This window comes from Mya arenaria, chromosome 4 (genome assembly GCF_026914265.1).
Source record: "Mya arenaria isolate MELC-2E11 chromosome 4, ASM2691426v1".
NCBI classification, from domain to species: domain Eukaryota; kingdom Metazoa; phylum Mollusca; class Bivalvia; order Myida; family Myidae; genus Mya; species Mya arenaria.
Window position 1 is genome coordinate 78,485,421 of NC_069125.1, and position 12,137 is coordinate 78,497,557.

Consider the following 12,137-nt stretch of genomic DNA (forward strand, 5'->3'; position numbering starts at 1 on the left):
TGCCTTTCTTTAGTTCTTGAAAAAACTGCTCGTTTAATTTTCGATTTTTTTAAATACATGTATTCAATGTTTTATTACAAATCGCCTGATATCAAGAAAAGGGTACCTCACCGACTTCGTTTTTGCGCAGTATCAAATAATCTAACCCCTATACATGCTCTTTTTCATTACGTATTGTTATAAAACGTTTAGCAAGACGTAAATCGAACTATTATTTACGCTAATAAGAGCTTAGTTTTGAATAAACCACTGACCAATAACATATAACAGTTGTTGTTAATTTTAATTAAATTGATAATTCAACATTGTTTTCTTCTGTTGAATTCCGAATAATTAACATTATTAAATCATTAAAGCACTGATTATAAATGAACTATAGTTAAAGTGTCATGCTTATCCGATATCCATGCATAAACATGTATAACAAGATCAATTTTGTCTAATAAAACTAACTTCTTACTCAATTATGCATTTATGGAAAATATTAATTACTGGTTACAAGATTTTAACCGCGTGTTTCATAACAGAATGCGCAAAAAAAATTAAATTATTGGTGAATGCTAAAATATTGACTGTGTCTACTCATAATGAAAAAATACCATGTTTTGTGCTCATTTTTTCAAGTCAACTCGGTATTTCTCATAAGAACCTTTGTTTTCGAATGACGGTAAAGTTGGAAGGTAGTTGGTAGTTGGGGATTCGAATAATCAACTACTTACCAGTCGCCAGTTGGGGATTCGAATATTCAACTACCTGCTAGTTGCCAGTTGGGGATTCGACAAAATTCGATGTGAAAAATATCTCTCAAGACAAACACAAAATGTAATATCATGACAACAATGACACTTACATGTCCAAGCAGACGCCAGTTGTCTTCGAACTCCTTTTGGTCCAGATAAGCAACATGCTTATGCTGCATCTGAAATATTTTTCATAGTGTTTACATGGTGTTGAAAGTGTAAGCTGTTAAAACTGTAAGGCGACCTTTCAGTAGTACACAAATACACATACAATGGCATTGGAAATAGCATCACATTTAACTTTGCATATTATAAGTGAATAAGTTATCATAAGAAACAAAAACAAAGGCCAGAAGAGCTTATGCGATCATGGTAATGTGTACGTCGTATGTGCGTCCGTGCGTCTGTAACAATTGATTGTGAACATGATAAAGTCTTTTGATTGTATCTCGATGAAACTTGTACAGTATTTAGATATCCACCACAGCTCGGTTCCTTTCGAAAACCAGCCAGATCCGCCCATGCATGCTTAGATTATGGCCCTTAAAAGTATAAAAAAATGCCATTTTTAGCCAATGTACATGTAAAGCCTAGGATTAAAGGAAGACAACTTGTTTTTTGGTAGTGCAGTTGGTTTTGTGTCGTACTCTCCCTTGCCCTTGTTGAAAGATATCAAAATTACAGTTTAAAGGGGTTAGTTGACTTAAGCCCTATTGGCCAAAGGCCATTTTTAGCTCTATTGGCCATAGACCAGAAGTGTCTGTCGTTCGCGCATCCATCTTAACACAATTGCTTGTGAATGTTTGTTCAAATTATGCCCCTGGGGTGATCACTGGCCACGCCCCCGGGTTCACAGGTTTGGTATAATTAAATTTGGAAATGCTTGAAAATCTTTTTGTGTGTTCGCGCATCCATCTAAACAAAATTGCTTGTGAATGTTTGTTCAAATTATGCCTCTGGGGTCATTACTGGCCACGCCCCTGGGTTCACAGGTTTGGTATATTTAAATTGGGAAATGTTTGAAAATCGTTTTGTCTGAAACAGCTATGCAGACCCTTGCTATTTTGAATAAGGCATAATTTAGTGGTCCGCTACCATGGTTGTTGAAAGTATGCTCCTGGGGTCACAAGTTTCATAGAGAATTACTTAAGAAATATTTTCAACATCTTCTTGTTTCAAACCACAAGGCTAATACCTTTGATATTTGTTGTGGAGCATCATATGATGACCGTCTAGCCAAACAGTTGAAATTATGCCCCCGGGGCCAAAGCTGGCCCACCGATTTTGACCCACTTTTTTATTTTTAAAGCTACAGCAATGGAATTTGGACAATATGTACAGTTTTGTAAACAATCATAGATGTTGTCCTCGGATGACCTTGACTTTGACCTTTTGACCAATTTTTATATTTTTAAAGCTACAGAAATGAAATTTTGACCATGTGTACAGTTTTGCAAAACAGCGCCAATGTTGTCCTCGGATGACATTGACGGTGACCTTTTGACCTACTTTCTTATTTTTGAAAGTACAACAAAGGAATTTGGACCATAAGTATAGTTTTGCAAACGAGCATCAATGTTGTCCTCAGATGACCTTGACTGTGACCTTTTGAAGCAACAGCAATGAAATTTGGACTATGTGTAGTGATTTTTAAACAAATATCAATGTTGTCCTCGGATGACCTTAACTGCGACCTTTTGACCTATTTTCTAAATTTTGAAGCTACAGCAGTAAAGTTTTGACCATGAGTACAGTTTTGAAGGCAAATATTTTTCCTCAGATGACCTTTACTTGGCACATATTAAAATAATTCATGCAACTAATATGTTTACAACACTTTCTGTTCTCAGATGTTGACCATGCAACGTTTTAGCTAACCCAAACACAAACGTGAACTCTATGTTTGTTGTCTATTACCCATACATACATGCTCTGGATTGAAAATGACCACAAGAGCCATGCCAGTAGAGCATAGGCCCTCATGGGCCTCTTGTTCATTTATATATGAGTGCTGTATACAAAAAGCGTTAGCGTATGCCTTCAATATGTGCCTTAGTTGGCAAAAATGGTTATATCGATACTACAGAAGATCTCTGCTTGTTTCATTGCAAGATAGCAATACAATCAGAGATCTGTATTATTTACTATTGGTGGTAACAAGGAGATATATATTACTATTTTACACTGAAACAAACATTCGAAAATTTCAACCAAATAAAGTCATACCGGATAGGTAATTAAATGACGTCATTGTATTGTCTTCTCGGCATTGTTATGTTAGCAATTTGAAACGGGTAAAAAATGAGAAAACTTATTGTTTCAAACGGTGAGTTTATCAAGATGTAATCCAACGTTATATTTCAATAAACGACCGAGAAGCATGAAATAAAAATGCATCAGTTTCAAATCCCAGGAGCACCGACGTATCTAGATCATAAAGATATATTCGACGATTCCAAAAGAACACAACATAAATAACTACACCGCCAATTATGTCTGTTAAAATAATTAACTATTCGGTACCAACTTAACATGTATTATTTGTTAAATGTATTATTTGTCAAACAATACAGTGAAGTTGAGCATTATTATTTGATTAGAAACGCCGTACAAATGCTACCTTGTTACGAAGATTCCTTATCCGCACGATGTTTGCAATGACAGGAGGCATGGTGTCCGTTATTTTGTTGTTGTCTTTCTCTTTCCAAATAGGATTGTTTGGTTGCAAGTTGCAGATGTTTCTGAGCAGAACAATCAGCAGACTGACGTCAAACCTTTTTGAAGCTGGATTAGGATTGAGCAGAATATATTGGTCGTTTGAAAGTATACCATCTTTCTTTAATTTATCAATTACGCGTTTGTGATTTCTCAGTTCAAGGAGTAAATTGGCTGGGGTGATAATGGAGTCGAACATGGTCCGGAGGACGTCGCCAGCCTTCATGAGGAGAAGGTGGAGACGCAGGTAGTACTGCTCATTTTGGGTCCCGTCTACCGATCCCGGCGTCCCTGCACCCGACATCCTGAAACATAGCAAACTTGCCTCTGTAACCCAGTCATGATGAAATATAACAAGACAAAACTACTCTACATTCAACACAACAATAAACTCTTTCACCAAGTAAACGGTATCCTGGAGTCTAGGGATACACGAGTCCAGTTAATATAACATTGGTTTTGGTTACTACAAAAACATCAGCATAAACGGGACAGTTCATTTATTGGAAGGGTTTTAAAACTATCGGAATAAGACCCAGGGGATCCAGGGGATTTAGACAAGCTGCAATTCCTGTTGCGGTATCTATACAACACAAACTTCATAATACGAACACAATTCATTATCGATCTTATCATATTTAATCAATCCTGTTGAAAAGAGAAATTTGTAATGAAATGCTGCACTTCAAATGAAGCTTTACCTGTCTTTTAGTATACTTTAAAACAATTTGTGACGTATTCCATTGTTCTTAATGCCAAATGAAGATGTCACTGAGGTTTGCGCAAAGAAAAGGAAAATGTTCATTGCTGTATGCCCCTGAGAAAGTAGAAAAAATACAGCTTAAACTTTTCTTTTTTTCCGTATTAAGCGAGTAAGGCATTTTGCACTTGTTATATATCCGTAGAAGTTTTATTAAAAAGATGATTACTCGGAAAATTTACCAAATTGATCATTTACATGTACATTATATATATGTACAAGCACAAAAGTATTTTGCTTAAGAGATTCACATGATTAGTATCTTTTCTATTGGTTTGACAGTGTCCAATAAGTTGGCAAAAGCGCCATGAAATTCATGATTTGGACGCCGTTGTTTATGAAGGAAGTGAATCGCACAGAACCTGTCCATTATGTCAGCGTGCCTCGGACTGCTCTTTCTCGACAAAATGGACAGTTTTCGGCCTTTCACCCTTACTCAAAGTTTTCTTTGCATTTAACGACGTTTTAGGAATCATTTCCTACCTATTTCCTATAGAAAGTAACGTATTCTGTTTCACCGTAAAATGTCTTGACTTTTGTGAGACAAACAGCGAAACCAACCTTATACAAGCATTTCATGAACACTCCAACTTCCTATCTAGACAATCAACGATATCGATTTGAAAGTGAGTTGGAAAAATCAACTTTTTACCGGACGAAAGGACACGACCTCGGCAGAATGAAGTGTTAAATGAATCACAATGAACTACCCTTGACCAGACATCATTGACACGAATGATTCCACTTCATTGTGTATCGTTTACGCGTTTTTAACAAGGTTTTTACCGAACACCATGCTATTAGAATGGGGATGTCGTTGGGCGGGCGGCCGGACGCCAATCATTGGCTTCCGCCCAATTACTTAAGATAGCATTGCTTGATAGTAATGAAAGTTGGTGTGTAGGTAGGTTATCTGAAAAGCTAGCTTGGGATTGCGTTTAGGGGATAGGGTCATTGTCACTGTTACTAAAGATAGAAAATGATTTCCGACCAATAACTTAAGTTAGAATTGGATAGTGATCAAAGTTGGTGTGTAAGTAGCTTATGTGAAGAGTTAATTGTTCTTAAAAGTAAAGGAAAAGACTGCTGTTTTTTTCTAACTCGTACAGGAAATAAATTGGCTATATTTTCTAATAGCCCATATGAAAATCTTGGTTTCGACGCAATGGGGCACTTCTAGTTATTGTTTGTTTTCAAGTTCGCAATTAAATTGTTTCACATGAAAGTAAAACCAGATGTCACTTTTTCTGACTTCATTTTGGACCGATCAATCATGAAACTTTTATTGCATCCCGTTAATCCCGCTATTCAAAACTTTGACTTAAAAGACAATATTTGAGCATATATCAACATTTTTTGAAGAGTTTAAGTCGTCAATAATTTAGTTTTAACATTCCTAATGATTTGCCCCACTTTATTTCGTCATACATTTTTTTACCAAAAAAAAACATGAGCGAGTCCCTTTAACTTATATGTACAATTTAAAAATATCTTATTAGTTCTTAACCGCGTGCTTTTGACTTAGTTGTGATTATTCTACAATAACTAGCCATTATTCTGCCGTAGGTACCGCAAATCGAAATCAGGTATCGTTACATCTATATTTGACATGGCAGGTTAAAAGAATTCATGCGCCAGGGTTACAAAATGGAACAAATGGTGTCATGCGGATTAAAAGAGTTAGAATTGAAAAACCACTTTATTTGAAAGCGGTCATAAGATTGCAACGTTAATGTAATTTTGAAAGCAAGCCTTAATCTAAAGCTGCACTCTCACAGATTGAACGTTTGGACAACTTTTTTTTTATGTTTTGTCTTGGGAAGAGCCATTTTTTTGCGAAAATCTATGGAAACCAGTTATATGAGACTGCTGAAAAAATTAGATCGCAGATTTTAATATTTAAGTTCAAAAATTGATGTTTATGCATTTTTCTTAAATCGTTAATAACAGTTTAAGCCATAAAACACTTTTGTCAGCAATCTTATATCATTGGTTTGCAGATATTTACCCAAAAAGTTGCTCCTTTCAAAACAAAAAATAAAAAAGTTGTAAAAATGGTATATCTGTGAGAGTGCAGCTATAAAGAGCAAAGCTTGGTGAGGAACCGCGGGAAATAGATAATTTCAGATAAAAACAATAGTTTACACTTAATTCCTCCTTCTGTTCTCTTTTCTGGGAAAACATGTCAACAAACCTATCAACCGACCGACCCACACTCCATCTACTGGGTCGTGGCAAGACTAAACATAGACTATTTAAAGTCTAGCTAAACCATTATGCATCTATATATAATTCTTATCTTAGTCTACATTTCCCAATGAAATGGGAAAAAAAACCCTGTCGTTCTCGGAAATTTCGCTTATATTTAAACATTTCTTTTAGTAAAATGCATAACAACATTCATATGATTATTTTCAGTCTAAAGTCTGTCGTTACATGTTTATGTATTTTAAGTTTCACTCATGTCTAAACATTCCTTTAAAAAAAAATGTATTTCCCTCATATTTGAACATTTCTTTTTGTTAAATGTATACTGAAGTTTGTTGTTACATATATATGTATTTTAATTTCATTACTTTAATGTTTAATATTCTCTTTTTTTGTGATTACCTAGATTCATTAAGGTAAGATTGCTATGTTTTTATTAATGACAGTTTTTAACATCCTTAATAAAGTCTGGATAAGAAGGTGCTAGTATTTTTTTTTACATGAATACTATGGAACGCCGGAATTCACCTTTCCGGAGATCATAATTCGTTGTGTTTCGTTCAGTGTCTCTTGTTCAGTGTCACTCGATCAGTTACGTTCAGTGGCATTCGTTCGATGACTCTCATTCAGTGTCTCTTGTTCAGTGACTCTCATTCAGCGTCCCTCGTTCAGTGTCTCTTGTTCAGTGTCACTCGATCAGTTACGTTCAGTGGCATTCGTTCAATGACTCTCATACAGTGTCTCTTGTTCAGTGACTCTCATTCAGGGACTCTCGTTCAGTGTAATTCGTTCAGTGACTTTAGTTCAGTCACTCTAGATCAGTGTCGCTCGTTCAACGACTCTCGTTCAGAAACTCTCGACAGGACAGTAGTAAAATTGGATCTGATAAAAGATTTAAAGATAATAAGCTTACTACATGTATTGGTTGTCAAAAATTTGCTTAGTCTTCGAAGAATATTCAATTGCTTAGCTGCTTTTTTGCACATTTCAGAAATCTGGGCATCAAAATTTAATAGACTATCTACCTCAACACCTAAAAGTTTCACTTGCTCTTCACAAACAATGGTGTGATTAAGTATATTGAATTGTTTTATTTCTTTAACAGACCTTAAGCCAACTGAAATTGCCTGAAATTTGTCATGTGATGTTCTATAAAATTTCTAACAATCAGTGCTCCAGCTAGGTTTTAAAAAGGACATGTTAGAGTTTTGAAAAGCAAACAGCTTGAGCCCCAAAGCAGCAAATGAGGGTGGGTTTGAGGGGTCACCCCCTACATAAAAATAAACACAAATACCTGGTAATGCATTTTCCTTGATTTACAATGCACCAGTCAAATGTAACCACAGCCACCCAGGTCCGGGGAATAGCGGGGACTTTGACATACAGTCCCGCTAATCCCGGGTAAAATCCCTGACCAGCGGGGACCAACTGCTGGTAAAATCCCAGCCAAATGCCCTGCACTCCGGGTTATCTAGTAAGGCCAATTCCCCGCTATTTTTGAAGCGAAAACAAAACCACCGCATTCATTCGGCACGTGGGGCCACCTGAAAGGTAAAAACATGGCCCATTTGCCCCACTATCCCCTGGTATACCCCGGACATGGGCGGGGCCATGGTTACAATTGACTGGTGCACAATGTTTGTTTTTTCAAATTTTGAAGGGTGTTTTAATCACTAAATTTGAATGTGTTTTTGGGTAGCATAACTGTAACTTGTCTGGAGTCTTCTTCTGTGCAATGTCACATTTTTCTTGTAAAAATAATCTAAAATTAAGATAATATAAAGACTGTTAAGCATTGAAAAAATCATAATGGCATAGACACATGTCCTGTTAAAAAATCATAAGTGCATGGGTAGAAAAGGTACGAATGTTACATTCGGCCCTGCTGTTATTTAAATGTCTCTTGTTTAAATAATGTTTAAAATTGCTGACAATTTAGAACCAAATGACTTTTAAAATCACTGTCCTTTGCTGAAAAATTACCTAATTCAAAATAGAATGTTGAGAAAAAACTGTGAAAATCGTTTTGACAAGTTAGTGATCTCACTGAATCTTCCATTTTCTGACAAAGTAGACCTGAAAGTAAGCCCTGCATAAAGCGTTTAAAAAATATATGGGTTACAAAGCCAATTTCATCATAAACATTTCACAAATAAACTATCAAACACATCTTAAGAAGTGTTGTTTTTTATTTTCTTAGTGCCCACCTTGCCAATGTTTATAAATATTGAAAGACCCTCTGCAGAATTACTAGTTTGTTCTATACAATTATCAAATGTTTCCAAAGGTTTATTAGTGCTTGACAAAAAATTTCATCATCCCTTCGCTTCTCAATGTATATTCTGATTTGCAGATGTTGAATAGCTCTGTTCCACAAATTGACTGTTATGCTACCCACTTATCGGATAAGGAGATTACCTATTATGAAAACACAGGTGTCTGCTCAATACGCAAATTTTATACGCAATAAGCTGCTCAATACGCAAATTTTATACGCAACAAGCTGTCTTATGACAATGACCAGGCACACGGGAAGATGAAATGGCAGCAAAGCACATTTCAGGAGTCAAAAGGCTGCAGCATGGTGTTGGAGCTGTGCGCAAAACCCCTGACAACGGATTACAGGGCCATCGATCTTTGGCACTGACTGGAAAGACAGCGTTATTGGAACATTACAATTCTAAAAGACATTATCTAGTTTAAAGGGGGCAGGGTGATAAGAAATGGGGCAGCTGCAGACCACCCTAAATAATACGGGCTTGCTGGACCACTGAACATCAAATGGCATGTTTAGATTGCATCTAAAGTTACACCGGTGTTCTTGTTTATATGGACACAAACCTCTCTTGTGTGAAACTACCCCAAAGATCAACAGACTCTACTATTCCTATGTGTCTATCAATATGAAACTAAAACATGGCAAAATGGATAAGACACCCTTTCCTATACCCAGAAATAATTTCTTGTTTTATTTTTTCTAGGAAAGCCAATATTCTCTGTGGACATTCATCCAGATGGCTCCCGCTTTGCAACAGGAGGTCAAGGTACTGTATTATATTCAAATTTAACTATGCATCGTTATACGTCTTAAAATGCTTAAAATGTGTATACAACATTTAAGTATGTGAAATTTTATAAAGAAAATGTAAAATATTTTTTAAGTAAATTATTGAGTAATTGCTTCCTATTTTTGATTGAATGGAATGAAATAAGTGGCAAAAGTCTTTGATGTTCTGCTTTTATCTTTGTCTAATTCTGTCCCTGGTACTTGAAGGTGATGATGCTGGGAAGATCATCATTTGGAATATGGCTCCAGTGCGCTCTGAGTCGGCAGAGAAGGATGACAGTGTTCCCAAAGTTCTCTGTGAGATGGACAACCATTTAGGTAAGAAGTGTGTGAAAACTTTGAGTATCTCTAGCACAATAGTGAATACTTTGTGTGTCTGGGTTTTTTCTTAGATGTGTAAACTGTCTGTATCTTTATATTTTCCAGCATATGTATGTTAACTGTGTGAACTGGGTCAGGCAATGGTACCTGGCTTCATGTACATGTATTTCTGTATTTTCCAGCATGTGTAAACTGTGTGCGATGGTCAGGCAGTGGTCGGTACCTGGCTTCTTGTGGAGATGACAAGCTCATTATGATCTGGCACATCAGCAAGTAGGTCAATCCCTCCATAAGTTTGTGAGTATTTTTATGCTTCCCAAAAAGTGTTGGGGAAGTTTTTAGTTCCTTCTTCCTCTGTGTGTTTGTGTCCTTCCCACTTTTTTGTGTCTGGGCTAATTCTCAGCAACTTCGAACTTAAATTCATTTATTTGAGTAAAGCTTTACCTACAAGAGAAGATGCTCATGATATCAGCACTTTCTGGCTCGATTACTTTTAGCTCAACTATCTGGAGAATAAGGAGAGCTATACTACTCACCCTAGTGTCGGCGTCAGCGTCATACTTTGGTTAAGGTTTTGCATGTATTAAAGCACCTTTAAGTCATTATCTCAGCAAATAAATCATGTATAGCATCTGAACTTTAGATATGTATTCCAAATATCCTGGATTCCAACCTACTTAATTAATGAAAATTAAAGTGTTATAGGGATTTAAATAAAACTTGGAATAAGCAAAAAGAGCGATGGGATAAAGTGCAAATAGCAAGAGCTTTAATCCTACCTGCTATATAATATATTGTATATATCTCCCTTTTACCATATTTTTATACATATTTTTTGCCTGCAGCATAATTCCAAAGTATTTCAGGTATTGACCTCAAACTTCATACACAGATAGATTTTATTGAGGACAAGTGCAGTGCACAGGACATCTTAATGTGGATAAGTGCAGTGCACAGAAATTATATCAAACTCTTAAAATTCTTCTTCTGTTCTTATTTTGGCGAGCATTGGGATATGGCAGTCTGTCACTGCTTCTTGTCCAATTTGCACTTCCTTTTTCAAAAAGGATTGTGTCTGCGTTTTTAGTCTGCAAATGAAATGAATGATTGGCAGATTATGTTATATTTTTGCAGATTTGGAGCAGGTGGGAGTGTGTTTGGGTCGGACAGTAAGATCATTGAGTCATGGCGGCCAGCACACACACTCCGGGGACATGCTGGAGGTAAATAGTGGTTAAGATTGGTTTTAAGGAAATATTCATGTGTACAGTATTTTTAGTGAATGAGCAGGTAGTGATGTGAGTCATATTCTGATTCACTGTGCATGATACTAAGAGTTGTAAAAGAACATACAGGAACATCCATGCGAAATGTACTTTTCTTTAACCTATTGTGAAGTCAAATGTTTTTCAGAGAAATGAAATTGAGGCAAAAATTTGGGCAATGAATATACCATTCTCTTCATGTACTGTGTCATGCTGTTTCCTTTACCATTCACTGTGTGTACTGTGTTATGTTTTGGCCTATACCATTCTCTGCATGCATTATGTCATGTGGCCTGCACCATACTCTGAATGTACTGTGTCATGTTGTGGCCTACACCATTCTCTGAATTTACTGTGTCATCAGGTGGCCAATACCATTCTCTTCATGTATTGTGTCGTGCTGTAGCCGCTACCATTCTCTGCATTTACTGTGTCATACACCAGTCTCTGCTTGTATTGTGTTTATGTTGTGGTTACACCATTCCCAGCATGTTTTGTGTCATGTTGCGGTCCACACCATTCTCTGCTTGTATTGTGTCATGCTGTGGCTTACACCACTCCATCATGTTTTGTGTCATGTTGCGACCCACACCATTCTCTGCTTGTATTGTGTCATGCTGTGGCCTATATGATGCTCTGAATGTAAGAAGTTGTGTAACCCACTTTCATTGCAGATGTTTTGGACCTTGCATGGTCTCCAGATGACACCTGGCTTGCCACCTGCAGCATCGATAATACTATCATCATATGGAATGCAGAAAAATTCCCAGGTAGTTACTGATATATGGATACAAGTTTCTTTACAAAAACACCAATATGATAACTGTCATTGTTGAAATATGAATACTGTTATATATTCTTAACTAATTTATGAATAAAGAATATACAGACACAGTCATGGTAGTAAACAATTAATGCTTATGTCGAAACAAACTTTCAACCTATACAGACCTTGAGTGTTAATAATCCTCCCTCTCTGTTCTCTAGAGCAGGTGAGTGTGTTGCGGGGCCACACGGGGCTAGTGAAGGGAGTAACCTGGGACCCTGTTGGGAAGTACCTT

The 12,137-nt window shown here is 36.5% G+C and overlaps 1 protein-coding gene across 1 annotated transcript in view; it reads left to right on the forward strand.

The window, feature by feature from the left end:
* LOC128230447 (protein HIRA-like) overlaps positions 1-12,137 on the forward strand; it is a 257,743-nt gene that overhangs the window by 219,220 nt on the left and 26,386 nt on the right. The window contains 6 exon segments of the mRNA XM_052942716.1: positions 9,405-9,467; positions 9,698-9,808; positions 9,994-10,084; positions 10,946-11,034; positions 11,751-11,846; positions 12,064-12,137. Of these exon segments, the coding sequence (XP_052798676.1) occupies positions 9,405-9,467; positions 9,698-9,808; positions 9,994-10,084; positions 10,946-11,034; positions 11,751-11,846; positions 12,064-12,137 (524 nt within the window).